Source organism: Macrotis lagotis, chromosome 4, assembly GCF_037893015.1.
Source record: "Macrotis lagotis isolate mMagLag1 chromosome 4, bilby.v1.9.chrom.fasta, whole genome shotgun sequence".
Lineage (NCBI taxonomy): Eukaryota > Metazoa > Chordata > Mammalia > Peramelemorphia > Peramelidae > Macrotis > Macrotis lagotis.
The window spans coordinates 274,392,666-274,416,972 of record NC_133661.1 but is presented as its reverse complement, the minus strand read 5'-3'; the positions used below and the strand labels follow the sequence as shown (position 1 = coordinate 274,416,972).

Here is a 24,307-nt window from a genome sequence, read left to right as displayed (position 1 = left end):
TGTTCCAAGTGGAACAAGGCAATCAAAATAAAGGCAAATAAGTCATTTTTAAATTCTTTTACTCTGCTTGTAATACACAGGAATTGGCAGAATTTCTTCCGTAATGGAGGGGGAAAGTTGTCTTCCATAGAACTGAGACCAGCCATGCAAGAAAAAAAGATGTGATGCTATTCACAATACTAGATTGAAGCACCACTAAAAGCAGAGGTTGAAAGTAGATCAAAACCGAGGGTTGTGTATGTAGGAGTCAGGCATGAATCATTATTTTCAAAAGGATGTTTTCCAAATACACTGAAAGCATAAAACATCACAACTCTGCTTACATACATAGACCAACAAGGGGAGGAATAACAACAGGTCATACTTGTACAGGTTCCTGGGCTGGTCAATTACCATTAAGTGGTGGTCGTCCTACTGATATAATCATGATCTCTCCAAATAATCCCAATAATTTATTATCAACTAATGGAATTCTTGGGCTATAACAAATAACCCATTACATGTAGAACCTGGATACCATGTATTATAAGAAACCATAAGACCAAGGTCTCAAAGAAGACTATAGAATAGGAAGGGCTATTCAAATAGAAGATCTTCATCTCTCTCCTCAGCCAATAGATTAGCAGGCTCCAACAGTTCTCCAGCTGCTTTTCGAAACTCCAGTTCTTTCTCTGTTTTCTCTTTAAGAATCTTCTTCTTCTCCTGTATTTTCTTTAACCTGGAGAGTAAGGAAAGTTTTTCCAGAAGTTTTGCAAACACTAAGAGACTTTACTGCTGCAACAACCTGCTTTCTCTTCTCTCCCCCTATTCTTTAACAAGGATGATAAACACATAAACTGAAATAATCTCAGCCTATTTTAACTTAAAAAAATCAGCAGAATTAGAAGCTTCTAACATTCACATAGGAAAGTTCTAAATTATACCTTAAACATATTCAACTAGACATCTTAATAGGCCATTTAAGTTTTGTGTTCTTATCATGAGTCCAAACAGCCCAGCCCCTAAACTAGGCATTCTTAACCTTTTCTGTATTGTAAATACTTCCGAATGGACCCCTTTTCTCATAAAAAAAAATTTAAGGCAATGGGTTAAGGTCACACAGTTAGGCAATTAAGTGTCTGAAACCAGATTTGAACTCATCCTGCTAACTCCAGGGCCCGTGCTCTATCCACTGCACCACTTAGCTACCCATTTCATAAAATTTTAATATAAACATAACAAAGTTATTATCCTTAACTATACTACACAACTATACTTAAATAATATTCTTCTTTCCCCCGTTTAAGTTCATGGTAAATAAGAACCTTAAAATGCCCCAAACATTATAGTTCTAAAAGCATCCAATAATAGCAATGATCCAGTTCTAATAGTCACTCTATCAAAGAAAAATTCTCAGCATTCTCAAAGTCCCTCCTCCATCATCAAAGTTTCTTTGACTGCTCCAGCAGAACTGACAGCATTTTATTGTATTCTGTATTGTGCTGTTCATGAATTGTTTTAGTTACTTTGTCTTCTCTCTCTGTTCCTTACAATACATAGTATGATACTTATCCCCAGGATACATAATATGTAATTGGCTGATATTGTCACTGCTGCTTACCCCCTCCTTTCACTTTAGTGATTTTAAAGTGAAACAGTTGTATCTGAAAACATTTTCACCTTTTGGTAAGAGACGAGATCATATTTAGAGTTGGAAGAGCCCACAGAAATCATCTTGTCCAATTACTTCATTTTCCAGCTAGAAAGGTCATATACACAGCAAATGAGAGAACTCAAATTACAAAGAGACCAACCTTCAAAAGAAGAGTTGTTTTCTAGGGAATATCCCTATGCTTCCTATTTATCAACTCAAACACAACTGAAAGGCCTAAATAGGAAATACGGCAGCAAATGTATCTTATTGGTGGTTATAGCCCCAATCATTGAGTGCCAAACTCAACAAACCTATAAAACTCTTCACGTTCTCGTTCATCCAGTTCTGTGATGATGTAAGTAAGTGTACGTTCAATCCGGGGAATGATCACTAGGGTAATAAAAGATACAGTAAGTAGGCAGACTATTATCACACTCTCTTCTGTCAATAAAATAAATGTTGATGCTATTCCAATAATTCACTCCTTGATATAAAAGGAGAATAAGTTAAGGAGACAACTCCATTCAAATACTAAGGTCCATGCAAATTTAGAGTTATCAGTTCACTCATTTGAAGGCATAAAAAAATTCTTGTTCTCTCTCCACTAACTAGAAAAGACATAGAATATGTAAGACTTTAATATGTTTATGGAAATAAAAGGCCATGTAAAGACAAAGGAATCAAATAGGAAAGTAAGTTAAAATTTAATTCTATAAAACTTTTACTATTCTGCAAAGCAACTTAAATGACCCTATTCAGTGATTCCAAAATTACATGGCCAGGCACATGCCCAAAGAGCATTATCACAACAACAGCCCCACAAAACCTACATACACACCAAAATACTAGCACCTTTTGTGGGAAATGAAGTAGATGCCCATGGTTAAAAAAAAGTTATGGGGCAAGACTGTAAAGGGAATACTACTGTGATATAAATGAATATCATGTAAAAATATCACACACACAGAACAATATGGGAAGACTTATGAATGATACATGGTAAAATACATAAATGACATGAATTTATGGAAAGATGGAAAGGGAAAGAACAAAAAGAAAAACTGAAATTAAACGCCAAGAAATGTAAGAAGAGGTTTGCTCCTTAGAGATGAGATGTGAAAATGCATCTCTCCACCCCTACTTTTACTTGCAAGAGCACTAAGCATTGCAATTTTCCTTTTTTTAGTTTTTGTTATAAGGAATATTTCAGCCTGGGTCTGACTCACATCACTTAATTCGTTACCAGAAAGAAATGAGTCATCTGTACGTCATTCAACAATTAACAAAAAGATTTCCTTAAGTATAGGAAGAACACATTTTATAAAGCTCTGCTTCAATGATCCTTGTGTAGACTGCTTCAGGTAAACAGAGTTCTCTGAATTTGAGATGCTCATGGTGGTTTGCAAAGAATTATACACACACACACACCATGGAAGTTTGTTTTTAGGTGATCAGAAAATAATGTCAACAGCTTCAACTATTAAATCTTCTAAATCAATTAAGTTTCAAGGATAGGGCCAGCTAACTGGTGCAGTGGATAGAGCACCGGCCCTGGAGACAGCAGGACCTGAGTTCAAATCCAGTCTCACCACTTAATAATTACCTAGCTGTGTAACCTTAGGCAAGTCACTTAACCCCACTGCCTTGGAAAAAAACAAAAAAAAAGTTTCAAGGACAGTTTTAATGTCTTTTAAGGAAAAATTAATCTACCTTGGGTGGCAGTAGGGATTTAGGATTATTGTTTCTACCAAACAATGAAGGTACCAATAAAAATCTAACTACAGCACATAAATACAATAAAACATTACTTAACTGTAAGAAATGAGTATAAAGAATTCAGAGAAACATAGGAAAAGCAGATCATATATCCTTTTCAAAGTCTAGAGATAGAGAGGGAGCAAAACCTTAAAACGAAACGAAAAACTTTTGCACAAAAAAATAATTCCTCTAGAGTAAAAAGGAAAACAAGGGATTTGATATCTATGACAGAATAAATAGAAATTAATATAGGAACAAAAAAGCTATTTCCCATAAAGTAAATTGTCAAGGGATATATAAACTAGAGATCTCAAAAGAACTGAAAATCATTCAACATATGAAAGAATACTCCAATCATTTAGAAAAATGCAAATTAGAAATACTCCAAGTTCTACTTCATACCCAGAAACCTGGCAAAGATGAAAAATGATGACTTTAGTCAATACCATAGAAGTTGTGGAAAATTAGCACAATAATGAATTGATGGAGAAGTTGTGTATTGGTCCATTTGGTCCAATTTAGAACTATAGGCAAAAAGTTACTAAATGGAGTCTATAGACATTTAACCAAAGAGAGCAAAGAAAGTTAGAGGGACGGACACACGGACACACACACACACACAGTCTGCAGTAAATGAAAATGGCATTAAAAATGACAAAAATGATAATTTCAAAGAAACTTAGTAAGATTTAAATGCAGTATTACAGTGAAGTGAGCAGAAGTAATTTATATAATAACTACATCATAAAGAAAATCAAGTTTAAGACTTGAAAATGTTGATTACTTCAATGATCAATTCCAATTCTACTAGAGCATTGATGAATCTTGTTCCATAGATAACATATGCATCATAAATTTTTTCCTCTCTCTGTCTTCTGGTAATTACTGAAATCTAGTCGTCCCCCCCCCTCCCATTAATAACAGCCTCCCTGGTTACCCTTTGCAGTACTAGCTGCATCTTCACTCATTTTCTTAGGCTCACTTGTTCCTCACTGCCTCTTCACAGGTTTTCCTCCTACTCATGCAATTCACATCTATCATCCAATCCAAATCATGGTTAAACTATTGTTGACAAATCACTCCCCTTCCTTTTTTTTAAAGGTTTTTTTGCAAGGCAGTGGGGTTAAGTGGCTTGCGCAAGGCCACACAGCTAAGTAATTACTAAGTGTCTGAGGCCGCATTTGAACTCAGGTACTCTTGACTCCAGGGCTGGTGCTCTATCCACTGCACCACCTAGCCAGTCCTTCTCCCCTTCCTTTTTCAATAAGTTTGGTACCTGGTTCACAATTTCTTCTCCCCAACACCTGCCCTGCTAGATTTTTAATTAACATTAATTGATATTGACTCTCCTTCAAACACCCGATCCACTCAGATCCTCAACTAAATCACTTCTCATGACTTCCTTTTGACGAGTCACACACAAAGATGGTTGTATCTTTGAGCTTGCCATCACCCAGAAAGGCAACACAATCAAGAATTCTAAAATCCCCATTATCTGACCATAATGCCCTAGCTCATCACCTCTCCCTTTCCCTTCCCTTTCCAGATCCTACTGTCCATTATGTAATCTCCAGTATTGCAATATTCAGTTCTCACTTAGACCATCCCTCCCACCCCATATTAGCTTCTCTTTACCTTGATTCATTGATCAAATGGTTAAACTCTACTTTATCTTCGAGTGCTGGACACCCTTAAATCACCAACTGTACCATTCTAAACCTCACCTACAGACTTCCCACAATTCATTGCTTTCAATCCTTTCTATATGCTCGATGAATAAAGGTGGGAAAAATAAATCACACACCTGTTCCGACTGGGTCCACTACAAAAATATATTATACAACCTCAACTTGGTCTTTGCCACTGCTAGGAAATCCTTTGAACTTTTCCTTACCAACTCATAATCCTACTCCCCATGAGGACGCTTCCCAACTTTTTCAATACACCTCAAACCTCCTCCATTATCAAAGAAGAGCAAAATGACCACTATGAGACAAATTACAGTGTATCTGACTGTGGCTGATCAGACCAAGGTGAACTCAAGAGTATTCTGCCACAGGTTCGGCAAAAACAGTCCATGTGAACACCTGGGATACTTACACTAACATCTGTATGTCACGTTTCCTATGAGCTGCTTCAATTCTGCCTTCCTCATAGAGTGCATGCCATGCTGGACAGTCCTGTGCCAGTGTCTCCCATGCTGTACAATCAATAATAAAGAGAGACCCTTCAGGGTCTACTGGTATCACTTCTTCTGATCCCTTCTGAGTGCTTTTCATGTGTGAGTTCTCCATAAAATAAGTCTTTTTTATGGCAAGCTTATGCCTGGCATTCTAACAACATGTCCAGCCCATCATAATCACACCCTTTGTAGCAATGTTGGAATGCTAGGCAGTTTAGCTTGAGAAAGGACCTCAGTGTCTAGCACCTTCTCCTGCCAGGTGAGTTTCAAAAATCTTCCTAAGACAATTTAAATGGAAGCAATTCAGTTTCCAGCCATGGTGCTGGTAGACTGTCCAGTTTCACAGGCATACAGCAACGAGGTCAACACAGCAGCAGCTCTGTAGACATTCAGTTTGGTAGTCAGTCTAATACCTCTCACACTTTCAGAGCCTTCCAAATACTGAACTAGTTCTGGCAAGGTATGTGTCAACAATCATCTGCAAACAGAAGATCATGCACCAACATGCTCTCTTCACTTTGGTCTTGGTTTGTTGTCTTTTCAAGTTGAAGAATTTACCAACAGTGCAGTAGCTGACCTTGATACTGTGCTCATCCTCAATGAAGGTGTTTGATAATATGGCTGAAAACATCATGCTAAAAAGCATAGGAGCAAGGACAGTCTTGTTTCACTCCATTGGTACATGGGAAATCCAGAGAGCATCATCCACTATCCAGAATCTGGGTAAGCAAGTCATCATGGTACTCATTACAATAATGATGAATTTTCAGGCAACCATATTTTGCCATAATTTTCCATAAACCATCATGGTTGACTATTCAAAGGCCTTGGTGAAATACAGACCTCTGTTCTATTCCTGGCGTTTTTCCTGAAGTTGAGCAAGGTCAAACACCATATCAACTGTTTCTTGACCCTTTCTGAAGCCACACTGGCTCTCAGGGAGGTGATCATCTAACAGAGAAGAATCATTCTATTGAGAAGGCCACTGGCAAGAATCCTACCAGCAATGACTAAAAGAGAAATGCCTCTGTGATTGTCATAAGACAATCTATTCCCTTTACCTTTATAGAGATGGAGGCATCCTTGAGAATAACCTCTTTGTGCCATATAACCTGTAAAACTTCAGTCAACTTTTGAATGAGCACTCCCCAACCTTGGAGATCTCAGCTGGAATAGAATCAGCATAAGTAGCTTTGCCACTTGAATACAATCAATCATCATTACGTCCCTTTCTTCTTTATACTTTTTCTGTAACTAAATATTATTATTATTATTAGTTTTTGTAAGGCAATAGGGTTAAGTGGCTTGCCCGAGGCCACACAGCTAGGTAATTATTAAGTATCTGAGGTCTGATTTGAACTTAGATACTCCTGACTCCAGGGCCAGTGCTCTATCTACTGCACCACCTAGCCACCCCTGGCAAACCACTTGAAAGGAGTCTAATGACATTCAAAACCTCTTCTTCAGTTCAGAACTGCAGTTAGGGACTGACTGACTAACTTCAATTTCAGGAAAAGTCAATGGTTTCTGCATTATTGATGAACACTATAAAAGTGTTCAGGCATAAACTGTGGTTATATGTATTGTTATGGAATACTATTGTTCTATTAGAAACCAGGAGGGACAGGAATTCAGAAAAGCCTGGAAAGACATGCATGAACTGATGCTGAACAAGATGAGCAAAACCAGAAGAACACTGTACCCTAACAGCAACATGAGGGGTGATGATCAACCTTAATGGACTTGCTCGTTTTATCAGTGCAATTATCAGGGACAATTTTAGGGAATTTTCGAAGAACACCTTCTATATCCAGAGAAAGAACTGTGGAGTTTAAACAAAAACCAAAGATTATTACCTTTAATTTAAAAAAAAAAAAGTTGTCTTATGTACTACATAATTTTGCTCTAACATTTCATTTTTTTCCCCTCAAGGATATGATTTTTCTCTCAACACATTCAATTATGTATAGTATGGAAACAATGTAAAGATTATCAGACTGCCTTCTCTGAGGTACTGGGGGAAGGGAGGGTGGGGGACAAATTGTAAAATTCAAAACTTTACCAAAAATGCTAAGTAGAAACCACTGTTTCAATGTGGTTCCATCACCACTGATTAGTTGAGATGTACCATATGCTTTGGCTCAAAAATAACCTTCAGGGTATCAAAAAATATTTTTGGTTTGTTACTATCTGCATAAAACTGAATTTCATCTGCCTTCTTGAGTCAAGAGTCCTGCATCTCTCTAACTTTGCTTGTACCTTACTTTTCATGGAATTAAATGCAGCCTTTTTGGAAATGGATGAACAACCCTGCTAATAAACTCTGTCAAGTTATCGCTTTTCATTCACCAGCTTCTCTATTTCCACATCATTTTCATCAAACCAGACTTGGTGGTTGCAAGTGTTCTGGCCCAGATGAGCAAATGCAATGTTGTACACCAGATCTTTGAAAGCTGCCCACTGCTTTTCTGATCCACTGCTGCCAACTGTGTTAGCCCAGTTTTCCCTCTAGGTTAGCAATAAATATTAGCTTGGAGAGGATGAGTCTGCAATCAAGCCAGCACTCTGCACCACACAGTCTTTGTTACTCTCACATCCTGTCTATCTCTTCTTACAATCACATAGTTGCTTGTCCTCTTTTCGTACAATAAGGGTTCTCCAGGTCTTCATTAAAAAAATTTTTTCTTTGACTTCATAAGGATTTGTCATAGTGGGAGCATAGGCACTGATAATGGTGGCATGGCATTTTCCTGCAATGTCACTGTCATGAGCCTGTTATTTACTCCTTTTGGTAGGCATTCAAGAATGCTGATTAATTTTGAATGTAAAACCTTTATCAGCTTCCTGGCATTCCACTTCACTGCAGTTCCTCCAGGAAAATCTGTATCCAGCTCTGACTTCAGTAAGTTGGCCTTTGTTTGCCAGCCTTGTTTTGCTCAGTGTTAATATTTTGATGTAAAATCTGCTGAGTTCTCTTGCAACAAGAGCTGCCTGTCTTTTAGGTCTACTGGATCTCGTATTGTCTATGAATGTGTGCACATTCCATACTCTGATGCTGAGTGAAATCTTTTTTTGAAGATGTTTTTATAGACTTTTTTGTGTCTCAACTACATTGTGGGATCCCCACCTGATGTGGTAATTTCCCTTCTTTAAAAGGGCTGCCAAATCCCACTGCTGCTTTCAGTGGGGAAACAACCCTATTGGGGAGCTGCCCCTGTGCAGGGTTGTGACTACAGCACCCAGTGTATCCACACCTGCTTGCTTCTTCACTTTGTCTAACCAAGTTCTAAGCACTCCACAGCACCTGCTTCAGCTGCCTTCATGGCCGTTGGAACAGTGTTCTCATTTATCCATTCTACCAGTGGAAGGCTTCACATGCCTGGATCAGACACTCCCTCCATCTCACTCATGAGTTTGAGATTCCCTTGGTTACCTGGCTTAGCTCATCTGCCAAAATGGTTTACTGGGATATGGCCACTGTTCATGCTACAACTTCTTGGAGCCACAGGTGAGAGTTAAGTGGCTCAGGTGGATATTAAGGGTAGAAAACAGCCATGAAAGGGATACTAGACTTTCCTTGAATACACCATATAACCTCAAACCTCTGATAATAATCCCCACCCCCCCTTACTCCCTCCCCACTCTCAGCTGAAAACCTTGCTTTTTTTCTAAACAGAAAACATTAAAGTCATTTACTATGAGCTCCCTCTTTACCCTTCTTCATCTCCATTCAGATCCTTCTGCCACTATCTCTTCCTTAACCTCTGTCTCACCTTTTTCAGTGGCCTTACTCCATTCCAAGGTCAATCCTTCTATATACATGAGTGATCCCATTCCATTCTACCAACTTCATCAAATTGATTCCTCCATCATTTCAACTCTTTCTTATCTTCAATTTCCCCTCATCTATTTGATCTTTCTCTACTCCTTACAAATATGGCCATAGATTCTGCTTCATCCTCAAAAAAAAAACCCCCTTCCACCCCAAAATCCATTTCATTCTTTATTCCTTTCTGTCCTTTGTGGTTAAACTTCTTGAGAAAGCAATCTATAACAGTTTGTCACCTCTCACTCTTCTTAATCTTACAAGAAGCTTTTGATCTCATCATTTCACCCAAGCTGCTCTCTCCTAAATTACCAACAATCTCTTAATTGCCAAATCCAACTGCTTTTTCCAACCCTCATTATTCTTAACTTCTGTAGGTTTTGACACTATTAATCACTCTTCTTCCTTGATATTCTCTTCTCCTTGGTTTCAGAACATTACTCTCTCCTGGATTCCTTTGGACTTATCTGATCCTTCCTGCTCTGTTTTTGCTGGATCTTCACCCAAAGCAACTACTGCAACTCAGGGGCAGGGAACCTTCTCTGGCCCAAGGGCCATATTGGTCTGCTGCCACCAAGACAACCACAGGCAGGACTTGAAATTTAATAAATCTAGGAGCTTTTTAGGGATAAATTAAATGTTTGACCAAAGATAGCTTGTGAATGATATTATAAATATCCAAATGACCCTTGGCAGAAAAATGGCCCCTGCTCTAACTGTAGGTGTGCTACAGGGTCCTGTTTTCCTTCTATACTACTCCATCTGCTAACCTCATCAATTCACAAGAATTTAACTATTATTCCTATGCTCATGAATCTCGAATGTACCTATCCTGCCCCAACCTCTTTGTTGACCTCCAATGGGTCCTTCACACAACTAAAATTCAGTAATCGTCTTGAAACTGATGTCAAAAATGGAATTATCTTTCCCCAATAACACCCTTCCCCTCCTAAACTCTATTATTATTAAGGGCAACAACATCTTCCTACTACCTCTGGCTTGAAATTTAGGACTCATTCTGGATTCCTCTTCTCCATCTAGAAGTTGTGGCACACCCCATTCTCTCTTCTGATACCACTCTGGTGCAAGGCCTATCACTTCATGCTTAGTCTGCTTTAATAAGCTGTTGGTGAGTCTGCCAGTCTCAAGCCTCCCCCTACTCCAATTCATTTTATTCAGCAGTCAAGAGTGATTTCCCTAAAGCACAGGTCTAACCATGTCACACTTCTAAAATCAATTAACTCCAGTACCTCCCTCTCTCAAGGAATATAAAAGATACTCTAGCCTAATCAAATAAGCAACACCACCTTCTCAATGTCAGTTTCCTCTACTTTACTACCTATTATGTACTCTTTGATTCAGTAACATTATTATCTTTGCTCTTCCATACTTGAGACATTCTGCCTCTTGGTTATAGGTATTTTTTTCTGGCTGTCCCCCATATCCAGTATGTTACCCCTGCTCATCTCTACTTACTGGTTTCCCTACCTTCCTTCAAGTACCAATTAAAATCTCATCTTCCACAGATAACATTTCCCAACACCTCTTACTGTCTCTTCTCTTAAAATTGCTTCCTATTTATTCTGTATTTAGTTTGTACATATTTATTTTTTTGTGGTTTCCTCTATTAGACTGTGAGCTCTTTCAAGGGAAGGACTGTCTTTTGCCTCTTTTTACATCTCCAGTTCTTAGCACAGTGCCAGGAACATAGGTGCTAAATATATATTTATTGCCTGAATGGGCTTATATAGCTTGTGAGGAACTTCTTCAAGGCAAAGAAAGAATTAAGCACATTTAACAAGGACAAAACTGGGATTCGGATCAGGTTAAATGTTCTTGTTTTGTTTTGGTGGAAGGGGGAAAAGAGGTATGAAGAATTAGGAATAGATATGCTTATAGTAAAGAACTAAAGAAACCCAGAAAACCTTGGGAATTCCTCCTGTATGGGTTCCAATACTGTTTTTTTTTTGAAACCACTTCTTCTATAGCTGCTCATACTCACCATGCTCAATGGCATTCACTCGTCTGTTTGTTATTTTAATGGCCTCATCCAGTGTAACAAAAGAAGTCTAAAACAAGAAAACAAATAATAAATAGTTGTAAAACTTTTGTTCCTAACCAGTATAATCAACTCAGCTGGAACAACTTTTTAACATGCAGGTTTCTAATAGACTTTGAGGTTCTACAGAATTGTGGCATTATTCTACTATTACCATGATTAATTTACTTCTAAAATCAAATCACTTCAACCAATCCAATTAAGCATGTCAAGAGGTACAAACAATTAAATTAGGAATAATGAGAAAAGGATATGTATACATTTTAATAAGAACAAAGTCTTTTTGTAATAAAAAATATTATTCTGTAATCTTTCAGATGCCATTTTCCTATGTTTAACATATGAAATTTTGTCAATTATACCAATACAATACCTTGATAATGACAAAAACTGGAGATGACAGCATACAAATCATTCATCTTAAATTAGCAGATCTTAGATCTGTTTCCTATTTATTCAGGTTTTTAGAAGTTTAAGTATGATTACTTTGCATGCTACTTAGGTTCAAGATTCAACAACTGGATACTTATAGTGACCTGCAGTGATGCTAGTTCCACCAGCAGTTCCACTGCTTTGGCATAGTTCCTCTTCAGTTTGGCCAATTGTTCCCCACCTCTGGCCAAACCAGTCAATTCATAACCTGAAATAAAACAGTGAAAAAGCTTTAATATAAAAAGGTAAAAGTCTTCCTATTTCTATCCCAAGGACTTAACAGTAAACATCAAGAGGCTGAGAGCTGCATTCACATCTAGCAACTTACAATGTGAGAAGTAGGCTTCCTTTCAATTCCAAGGAATGCAACTGATTATAACAGGACTAATGTCTCTTAGCCTTTTGTAAAGCACCTTGTCCAGCTTTCACATAGTAGACACTTAATGTTTGTTGTACTAAATGTTATATTTCTGTCTCCCTCTACTTATTACAACACAAAGAGATGGCTAAATAATATGTATACTTTCCCATGACAGACCATTTTAAAAATACCTACTATACTGTCATCTCCAAGAAGGTTCCATCCTACAATTTGCTCTATTAAGTAGATTCATTTTAATAGAAGCAGAACAACCCAACTGTATAGTATGCAAGCAACAAAAGATAAATCATTTACTACTTACTGTCAGTTCCTTCTTGATAATGTTCAAACACTGGCAAGGTGACACCTATAAATATAAATTTATTAACATTTGTAAAAATAATTTAAGAATAACAGGGTATAATTATTTTATGGATTGTGTAATCTTCATTTTTGCTGAGTTTCTAAAAATTTGACATTTGAATTAGCCAGTTTCTACTAAGTATGGGGAGCTCTCTCCTCTTTCATAAATATTTCACCTTCCAAAAGCAAAAAAAACCTTATTGGTTAATAATGGAATGGCCATAGTACTTAAAAGTAGACAAAGAGAACTGTCTTTTATCTTTGTCAAGAACTGTGCTTTCCACATAGTAACTGTTTAATTAAAGGCTGGTTGAAATTAATTTAGTTCTGAGGAAAAAGTGAAATGTCCATTTGGTCAGCAATTCAACTGAGTGAGTATAAGTCTTACCTGCTACATTATCTTTCTTTGCTCTGATCTTTACTTGGGCTTTGTTCACGTTCTGAATAACAGTGGTACTATTCAGGAAAAGAAGATATTTTTATTTTAATTTGGCTAAATTTTAATGAGAAAAATTAACCCCCCAAAATCCACCATTTCTAATTCTTACATTTTTTCAAGAAAAGTTTTGCTTTATTTTTTTCCAATTCCATGCAAAGATAGTTTTCAACATCTCTAATTCTGACATTAAACTGTGAGAGAGAGAGAGAGAGAGAGAGAGAGAGAGAGAGAGAGAGAAAGGAGAGAAGGAGAGTACGGAATCAGGGCTTAACAATAATCACTGAATAAAGCAGCAAAAGAATGAGGATTAATGTTCCTACCTGCCAAGGCAGGGCTTCAGAGAATAGCTACTTAACATTATTATTTTTAAATTTGGGGAAAAAACTAATAATCTTTTGCGAAGTAAAGTGAATACTATACATCTATAATTATATATCACAGAAGCTAAAAATATTTCTATTTACATAGTAGATGTATCTACATGAAAAATATTCTGATATTACCTAAAATATTTTAATATAAAATGGTCTAAATTATATTATATTATTCATTTCTTGCAGGATTTGGCTCTTAATAAGTCAATTAAATGACTCAAGTTTCTGGCCCAAATCTCATCTAAATAAAATTCTATAAATATTAAGTCAGCAAGGCTTTGTGAGATTCCCAAATCACTTTATAAAAGTGCATTGACCTTGGAATCAGGAGGATAAATCCAGTTTAAGACACTTGTCATTTATTAGCTGTGTGACCTTGGGCAAGATTCTGATTGCCTCAAATCCAGATGACTTTGGAGGAGAAAGGGAGGCTGATGACTTAGCACTAGACCCCCCTCACTCAAATCCAATTCATGTGCTTCTCATGATATCACCTGCCTAATTAAATATTAAATTTAATTAATGTCAATTAAATATTATCATCATTAAGTTACTGTTACATTAAGTTACTGTTATGCAATAAAAAGCTCTCCAGTTCTTCCACTGTTATCCCCTTATCATCTATTCTTTACCTCTATTAAACAATTATTCATTCAATTCTCAGGATACTATCTATTATAAAGGTCAGTACTGAATACTTATCCCGTCAAAACTATTCAATTAGTTACAAAAATTAAATTTTGGTCTAATTAACATAATAGTATGCTAACACTAAAATAAATTTTGTCATTTTTTTAAAGTCAAATCCCTCAGATGAGAATATAGGCCTAGAAAACCTAGAGAGAAACAATTTGTTACCCTGTCAATTAAAGATAGAGTCAGAATGCAAAGGGAAGTCTCTATACATGTCTACTTTCAGAATACCAACCTATTAGAACTGGAAAATGTGGGGACACCCATTAACTGGGGAATGGTTAAACAAATAATGGTACATTAATGTGATGGAATACTATTATAGTGTGAGAAATCATGAGCAGTTGGACTTTAGAAAAACCCAGGAAAAATTTTCTTGAATTGATGCTGAGTGAAATGAACAGAACCAGGAGAAGCTTGTACACATTAATAACATTGTGTGATGATCAACTATGCTGAGTTCCTCCCAGCAATTCAATGACCAAGGACAAATCTAGAAGACTTGTGATGGAAAATATCATCTATATCCAAACAAAACTGTTGAGCCTGAACACATAACAAAGCATACTGTTTTCAATTTTTAAAACCTATTTTGTTTTTCCCCCTTTAGTTCTGATTCTTCTTTCATAACAGAACTAATATGGAAATGTTAAACCTGACTGTACACATATAACCCATATCAGATTACTCACTGTCATGGGGAAAGAGAAGGGGGAGAGAGAGGAAAATGTAGCACTCAAAAGCTTACAAAAATATCAATGTTGAAAACTATCTTTACAAGTAACTGAAAAAATAAAATAACATTGAAAATAAAAAAAGAATACCAGCCTATTCACAAAATACAGGTTTACTCCACAGCATCTATTAGGTTATGACATAATACATTAATCTTTTTTTTTTAACCTAATGATCTCTGTAGATTGTCTCACCTAAAGTCTCCAGCTGTGAATTTGGCTTCAGCAAGTGAGAAAGCAGCTTCTCGCATCACTTCACCCATTAGCGTTTTGGTCTGTCAAGAATACAAATAAAAAAAAAAATAGAAAAAACTAATGCATGCTTTAAAGCAAGATTTAATCTTTGATAAGGTAAGAGCTGAAAGGGACTCTGAGGGCCACTTAGTCCAGACTGAGTTCAGGAGTTGGTCATTTGTTCAAGTACTAAACCAGCAGCAATCACAGAGACAGTCAGAAATGTTACCAAGGTCCAAATGAATACAGTCTCACTGGTCTGATCACATTGTGCCATGCTACCAACTTAGTGCTCTATAACACGATGCATTCTGTGTTATTAAATTAGTAACATCAGGGCCAAAAGATTTATTCCCATTTTAGCTTCAGATGTTTGATTTACCATCATTAGAATGTCAGAGAAAAATAAATTTTTTAAAAATTTGCTTTGTTGTTGTATTTTTACATTATAGCCATTATGCCCTTCCATGTTAAAAACAAAACAATTAAGCCAAGTCAACTGATACAGAAATTCTATTTGATAGCATATACTAACTCTCATATTCACAGTCCTCACTACATTACTGAGAGACAAGAAAGGGGCAGAGCCAAGATGGCAACAGGAGAAGAGCCTCTCCTAGGTGTTCTCTCCATAATATTTCAAAAATCTTAAAATTAAGACTCTAAGGGGAGGCTAGGTGGCGTAGTGGATAAAGCACTGGCCCTGCAGTCAGGAGTACCTGGGTTCAAATCGGGTCTCAGACACTTAATAATTACCTAGCTGTGTGGCCTTGGGCAAGCCACTTAACCCTATTTGCCTTGCAAAAACCTAAAAAACAAACAAACAAAAAAAACCCAGCACAGGTCAAATGGATAAAACAGTTCAAAAAGTTACTGATGAGGAGAATGTTTTAAAAAGCAGAATCAGTCAGATGGAAAGAGATAAGAAAGCTCTTTGAGACAAGATAGAAGAATTTCAAGAATAATCAACCTTCAAATTTAACTACATTAATGGAAAATGAAGTACACAAAGATAAATGAGTTCCACAAATGCTTTAGAATTTAATGCTTCAATTTCTTTTCTCAAACCACTCCCCAATCACTAGTAAGCAAAACTGACCTTTCATTTTTTTTTGGTAAGGCAAATGGGATTTGAACTCAAGGTCTTCCTGACTCCAGGACTAGTGCTCTATTCACTGGACCACCTAGCTGTTCAATCTTTCATTTTCTTATTAAAAAACTTAATCAATCAAGCTGAATTCTCATACTCCTGAAAACACAAATTTCTATCAAGAATAAAACTCGGGGCAGCTAGGTGGCGCAGTGGACAGAGCACCGGCCTTGGAGTCAGGAGTACCTGGGTTCAAATCCAACCTCAGACACTTAATAATTACCTAGCCATGTGGCCTTGAGCAAGCCACTTTAACCCCACTGCCTTGAAAAACCTCAAAATAAATAAATAAATAAATGAACGAACAAATGAATAAATAAATAAATAAAATAAAACTCATACTACCTCAATGATCTTCTTTAGGATCTGCCGAAATCGAAGAGTCAAGGCATCAGATTTTTTCTTGAGGAGGTTTCGGCCTGTCTGTGCTCCTTTTAATCGAGCCTTCATAATAGTCTGTGCCCTAATTCCAGTGGGAAAAAAAAATCACAGTTATACAAAATTCTTAATATCATCTAAGACAACTAAAGTAGGCACAAACTCCCACAAAAACTGGCAAAATTACATTCCACACCAAGTTGATACCATGGTATCCAAATCTGGCAGGTAGACTTTTCACTACTTGTATGTGCAAGTTTATTTGATTTTTCTAATTCTATAGATCCATATTTCTATTAAGATAAAAGAAAAATGCCATGCAATCTACAAACATTTCTTATTTATAATGGACAAAGAAATAAAAACTGAATGTATTCCTCTTTTTGTATCAGCAATTAGTTCTGCCTAGTTGTAATGTAATGTAAATAAGTCTTTTTATTTAATGCCTGTTTAGTCTAAATGATGTGACTTGGACAATAAATCACATTTTCTGTTCAAAAATTTTAATTGCCTAAGGACTATAGAGTGTTAGAAGATCTTCAGTTAAGACTGAATACCAAACAATATATATGTTTAATTTAATTAAAGAAATGGAAGCTCATATTATGAACTGCCTAAGTAAGAAGCTAAAATAATATAGCATTTCCTTCCTATTCTCCTCAAAACTTAATATTAGTTTAAAAGAAAATAACAATAAAAATTATTCTATCATTTAGAAGAGAAATTTTTAACATTAGGATCAATAACATGCAAGATTAATAATTCATTTATACAACTCAAGGACTCAAAGTGTTTCATGAAAGAAAGTATACCTGTGTAGCCTTAGGTAAGTCCCTTCCCTTCTCTGGGCCTCAGTCTCCTCATAAGTAATAGGGGATTGTACAAGATGAATCTCATTTATAAAGTAAAGAGAGTTGGACCACATGACCTCTAAAGGCTTTTCCAGCTACAAATCCAGAATCCTATGACCTCTAAGGTCCCTTCTAGCTATAATTCAATGATCCTCAGCTGCTGTATGTGACATAAATGCCAAAATGTTTTTCTTATACTGCTTTTAAAAAGTAAATAAATAAAAATAGCAGTGGAATCATTATTAGCTTTAATTATAACTGGGGCTGATATAAATCAATGAAAATATTGATTTTAAAGAAAAATATTAAAGGCTAAGTTTTTGAATCTTATAAATTAGAGTGAGACACACCAGGAGATTGACTTTTTTTTTTTACATTGTAAAGTAACTTTAAGGTGCTGTAGGTTTTTTTTTTTAAAGTTTGTTTCTTTAAAGGAATTAAATATCATTTCGAACTCCACATCCACTAGTTCAGTACTAGGTCCTGCCAACCAGGACTGGTTCAGTTTCTTGCCTGAGCAGGAGTTAATCATCTGTGTGTATACAATTCACAAACCACTGTGTTTACATTCCAAGTGAAAACCATTTCAAACATGATTTTACCTTCTTACAATCGTTGTTGAGAGCAATGTTTTAACAGAGCAAAAGTTCTTTTTCTTCAAACTCTAAAGTAGTTTAATGGACTCTATTATTCAAGATAGACAAAGTTGTTTTAAGGAGAAATTAGTATCAAATATTAGAGGGGCAGGAGCAAAGAAGAGGCACAGTTTCAGCACTACAAGAGAAACAAGAATCAGAGGATTTGTAAAGTAATATAGGCTGCAGGTAGGAGATGGAGATTATTAGATAGAACTCGATGGGTACCAAATATTGACAGAGAAAGATTCAAGTGAGACACTAAAGAAAACCTTTGCTTTCCAAAAGCGCTAAACTCCAGGAATTTCTGGAGTCAATATTTTCAAAGTACAATACACAGAATGTGTTGTTGTATACTGAACCAATATATAGTTTATTCCTGCTGTGCGGGATAAAAATCCACTTAAAAAAATATAGACTTCTCTGAGCAAAAAGGAAAGTTCATTTTGGCTTTTCTCAAGAAAAGGATATACTCTAAGTCTCACAAAGGTAGTGAAGATCAAGGAGCTGCCTGGAGGTGACAATCAAGCAAGATTATGTGGTCTAGCATGTTCCCCACCCCCCAGCCCCCTCTCTTCCAACCTGATTGGTTAAGGTTTTCACAGTTACAATCTTTACACAAAAAATCTACCTAGCAACAAAAAGAAGAATAAACTGTTTTAACAGAATATTACCTCACCATCCAGATGGCAAGGGTATCAGAAGAAGATTTCTAATGACCTTCTGTTAAATGTATTAATGTCTGAGTATGCAAGGTCTTCTAAGGAACTCTACTATCTTCTTAGTTTAGTACTTATCAAACAAGAGAAGGCAGGCTACTGTTCTTAGTCCATTATCAAATAGGTGGTTAACTAAGACAGCAAAGTCTCTTGTCTGAAAGTATTCTACTATTTCCCTCCCTAACAGAATCAATGCAAGGTTTTTCTGGAAATAGTCCACTGTTTCACTCCCTAGCAGAATTGGGAGGGTGTCTGACTGAGAATGCAAGTTCTCGTTTGTTCTCGTTCTCTCTCGTTCTCTCTCTCTCTCTCCTAAGAATAATATAAGAGTAATTGTCTTGTTTTAAGGACTTTTAACCCTGAGAGGACTTTACTACGAATGTTAACTCTCTCTTTTTTTTTTGCAAGGGCAAACAGGGTTAAGTGGCTTGCCCAAGTCCACACAGCTAGGTAATTATTAGGTGTCTGAGGTCGGATTTTAACCCAGGTACTCCTGACTCCAGGGCCAGGGCTTTATCCACTGCGCCACCTAGCCGCCCCTAAGAATGTTAACTCTTAAGAGGGAATATTTCACTCACTGCTAATAGTTAAGGTACTGCTTTTATCAGTTATCAAGAGAAGTCTAGCTGCTCAAAATATATTTTTATTAGAGCTTCTTAAAAGCAAAAGGTAATTTGCCCAAGCTTACAAATATTCAAACCATTTAAGTCTTTACTATTTCTCTTCAAATGCAATCTGTCTTTAAGACTATAGGATCTTACTCTGAACTGAATTCCTTCTAAAATGGAGTGTACAAGTCAGGGTAGTAAACTGAGGAAAAAAACCCCACAGGATTTGGAATCATAGTTTCTGGGTTCAAATCCAGACTATGCCAACAAAATGCAGAATTTGTGCTCTTAAGAAAGGTCACTTAACCCATGTCAAGGGGAATAATAATAATACTTCCCAGGGTTGTTTTGATCATTGTTTGTTATGATTATTATTTTTACTTATAAAATGAGGGGATGAGATGTGAAACTAAAGTCCATTCAACTCTAAACCATATGGATTCTTTATTTTTCCCATTCTATTTCCTATAATACTAAGAGTATCACAGAACTATAACATTTTGACAGAACAGTTTTATGAAAACACAACAACTAAGAAGCAAATCAACTTCTGCTAGATCACAACCTGTTATGTATACAGTATATGTTGCACACTTTAAATGTTTTTATTTTTTTGGCAAGAGTGGGTAAAGGTATCAATAGCAGTACTTCTCAACACAATGCAATAAATAAGAATAGATATTATTTACATATAGTGTTGCACATAAATAATCTCCTAAGAAACCTGTCAAGAAAGTATCCAGGTGTTATGGTTCCCCATTTTGCAGATGGAGAAACTGAGACTCAGAAAAACATGATCTGCCCATAACACCTGTGGCTAGTAAATTTCAGAGCTGGTATTTGAATCCATTACTTTCTAATTTCTCCTAATGAGTTACAAATTTGTACATTATTCTTTGTTTTTGTGGGCAAAGAGGTTAAATGGCTTGCCCAAGGTCACACAGCAAGTAAGTATCAAGTGTCTGAGGTAGGAATTTGAACCCAAGTCTTCTTGACTACAGGAACAGTGCTCTATCCACTGTGCCATCTTGCTGCTCCATACTGGTTCTTTACTCTGAGCTGCCCAGGTTTTCAAAATGAAATCTCTTGGGGTAGCTAGGTGGCGCAGTGGATAAAGTACCGGCCCTGGAGTCAGGAGTACCTGGGTTCAAATCTGGTCTCAGACACTTAATAATTATTTAGCTGTGTGGCTCTGGGCAAGCCACTTAACCCCATTTGCCTTGCAAAAAAACTAAAAAAAAAAATGAAATCTCTCATTCCAGAGCAATTCATTCCCACTTTTAACTGTGGTCTTTACTTTGCATGATGATGGCTTTGTTTCCAGCTGAATCAAAGACATCTGACTATATGACAAAATGTCTGCTGCCAGCCCCTGGAAAAATTAATATGCTCCTCTGACAACAGATTTCTCCCATTTTTGAATTTTTTTTGTCCTCAGCAGTCCATATATGTACCATCATGAAGTAATTTCCAGTCACACAATTAGAATTTCCTATTTTAAAACTGAAGAGGCCTTTAGAAATGTAGATGGTTTGGACACTAAGAAGAACAAATATAATTCAGTGTCATAATTATAAAGAATGCTCTGAGGAGGCTGGCCAAGAGGATATTTTCTAACAGACAGCAGCACACATTCTTAAAAGTGCAGTTTATTATCCTAGCCTTTTAAGGGACTTCATTTTCTGACTTTTGCAACTTCCTTAAAAAAACTTTACAAAATTACTCTTTAATATTTTCTTTCATAGGCATATTATGTAGGTATGTAAGTAAATCTCATCCACTGAAAAGTAGCAGAAAATCATACTGCAGTTTTAAGATCCTGGTGTTGAAATCAAGAATTTTCAGTTCCCTAGAGTACTTGGGTGATCTTAAGTCACTTGCTCTCTCTGAAGGAACTTGACTATTTGGTTTCTAAGGGCCTTTCAAATCTTAATATTCTGTGAAATCAAGCCAGTATCCACCACAACATGGTAAAGGGATAAATATTCATCAGAAAATAATGAAAATGATTAACATCTACATAATGCTTACTATTTGGCAGGTAGGCTTTACAATCATCTCATTTGATCCTCACAATATTTTTGAGGAGGTAAAGGTTTTAAACTCATTTAACAGCTAAGAAAACTCAGGTAAACTGAGGTATATTGATTTGCTCAGGGTCATACAACTTGTAACTGAGTTCATATTTGAACTCAAGACTCCAAGTCTGCTTGCTATGACTTGCCCCAATTTCTAGCTTGGATTCTCTGCAGTATACACTACAGAGGTGGAAGACTTCAAAAGTTACCTAGTACATTTTATGTGTAAGGAAATTCCTCTAAGCCCCTTATTACCTCTAGGACCTGGTGTGTTTCCAGATCTGATTACCTAATATGCACTCTAGGTAGGCACAAACTGGCCATCCTATAGTTCTTCACACAAAACATTTATCTGTTCAGGCTATTTCCCCATATCTAGTATTTCCTTCTTAATTCATTCAATTAAAACCCCTAGATTCTTTAAATTTTAGTTTAAGTATCAGGAAAAAGCTTCCCCCCCTTTTTCCTCCCCAAAAGGTATTCATGTTTACTTTTTTATATGAGAGAGAGAGAGAGAGAGAGAGAGAGAGAGAAGGGCATACTGGATAGAGAACTTGCCTCAAAGACAGAAGATCTAGATTTAGAAAAAAAATTAAACAACATTTCTACTTATGCGCCAAGAACCATGCTAAATCCTTTAAAAAAAAAATCTCACTTGATCCTCACAACCTTAGGAGGTAGGTGCTATTATTATTCCCACTTTACAGATAAGGAAACAGAAGCAAACCAAATTTAAATGACTTGCCCCCAGAATCAGACAGCTAGTAAATGTCTGAGGCTGGATTTGTATTCATCCTGGGGGGGGGGGGGGGGTGAGGAACCCTCCCCACAGGGCTGAAGGTGCTTGGAGGCAGTGATTCACTTCACACAGACAAACCTTCAAGGATAGCAGTTATAGTAACTTAAAAATGAAATGGAATCTTGTCTGACTCCACCTCAGGCAACAATCTGAGGATGCTGACTTGGTACAACACTCACCTCACTCAAATCCAATTCACTAGCTTGCCTAGATATCACCTCCCTAATGTCACGGTGTTCTAGATTGAAAAACAAACATCATGCCATGGCTGTAAGTTGCATAGAAGATACCTTTATGCATTGGTGGAAGGATTTTACTAAAAGTCCTCTATATCAATGAAAATCATTCATACTTTGTTTCATTGTATTCCATGTTTACTATGTGGTCCTCTATCCACCCCCTCAGCTTAAGTTTTTGTTTTTTTTTTTTAGGTTTTTGCAAGGCAAATGATTGGTTAAGTGGCTCACCCAAGGCCACACAGCTAAGTAACTATTAAGTGTCTGAGGCCGGATTTGAACCCAGGTACTCCTGACTGCAAGGCCGATGCTCTATCCACTGCGCCACCTAGCCGCCCCTTCAGCTTAAGTTTTAAAGCAATGTCCACCCATAGTAGACAATGTAAGTAGATGGAGGTTCAGGGAGGTAAGTGACCTATCCAAGGCTGTACAATTATTAAGAAGCAGAACTAGGGTGTGAACTCCAAATACCAAACTCTTTCCATTACACCACTTTATACTTTTCTTGGCCTCTGTAAAAAAAAAGATTAGAGAAGGAAAAAAAAACCCATCCTGTTCTTATGACCTTTCCAAGTTATTGAGAGCATTCTTAGAAAAAATAACGTATAATATAACAAGTAATGTATAGTTATATTACAGATGTAATTATATAAAAAATAAGAGGGGGCGGCTAGGTGGCGCAGTGGATAGAGCACTGGCCTTGGAGTCAGGAGTACCTGAGTTCAAATCCGACCTCAGACACTTAATAGTTACCTTAGCTGTGTGGCCTTGGGCGAGCCATTTCACCCCGTTGCTTTGCATAAAAACTTAAAAAAAAAAAGGAAAGAAAAGAAAGATCATAAAAGATTGAGCTCTCCGCAGGATGGCACAAGAACAAGATGTTACGACATCCATCCTTCCTCCTGCTGAGTTCATTAGGCCTCGAGAAGCCAGCCTCGGATCGGGCCTGTGGCTCTGAAAGTCTTTAAGCCTTAATTTAAAAAAAAAAAAGCACAAAAGAGGCCCAGGATTGAGAAGCTTCTCTCCCGCCGGGGATCACACCGGAGGAATGGCATTGAAGGGGAATCACAGCGTCTCGGTTCTAGGGTTCAAGGCAAGGGCCCTGGGGAGTGGCCTGAGAAATACGGCCCCTCAGCACGGAGGGAAGGAGGCGGCTAAGGGTCCGGTCGCGGGCTGGCGCGCGAGGGCTCTAAGCACTAGCAAAGCGCCTTCCTTCACGCTGTGGCACTCACATTCGCGAGGGGAAGATGTCGATGCGGTCTTTGCCAGACATCCTGCGGGTGGTTGTCCGGCGGCAGCCGGCCGATCCCCGGGCCTATCACTTTTGGCTCCCAAGCCCTCGGTCACTGCCGCCAGCCTCCACCACCGCCTCTTCATACAGTCAGCTGGGAAAGGTCACCTGATCACCTTCGCCGCAAACTAAGCGGAAGGCACGCCGAGTCATCTCCTTCCGGTTCCGCCCGCTACAGCCCGGGTGGGAGGGGGAGAGAGAGGGAAAAAGAGAGGCGGAGGAGAGACGCCCGGATGTTAGTGCCAGGCGCGCGCACCTCGGAAGCGCAAAAAAAAAAAAATTCACTCGCCTGCCTTGACCCCTCCCCTCTAATTCTTCCCGTCAGCCCGTGGCCATTGCACTCGGCACGAGGCGCGTCAGGAAAAGGAGGGACAAAGAAGTGAAGAAACAGAATTTGCTTCCGCTTCCACTTTCCCCACAGCGCCACCTTACTGCCGGGAAGATTGTGAAGATCGTTCAGGAGCGGGAGGTGGG

General features: G+C 37.5%; 1 protein-coding gene across 1 annotated transcript; it reads right to left on the bottom strand.

Annotated features, from left to right (window-relative positions):
- Window positions 1-439: 439 nt before the first annotated feature.
- Window positions 440-23,974, bottom strand: ATP6V1D (ATPase H+ transporting V1 subunit D). The gene is made up of 9 exons (XM_074236086.1): window positions 23,775-23,974; window positions 16,584-16,701; window positions 15,050-15,129; window positions 13,003-13,070; window positions 12,574-12,618; window positions 11,995-12,098; window positions 11,402-11,468; window positions 1,945-2,023; window positions 440-718 (listed from the first exon to the last, which is right to left on the bottom strand). The coding sequence occupies exons 1-9, from the start codon at window positions 23,813-23,815 to the stop codon at window positions 577-579; spliced, it is 744 nt and encodes a 247-aa protein (XP_074092187.1). The 5' UTR covers window positions 23,816-23,974; the 3' UTR covers window positions 440-576.
- Between the last annotated feature and the right edge of the window lie 333 nt (window positions 23,975-24,307).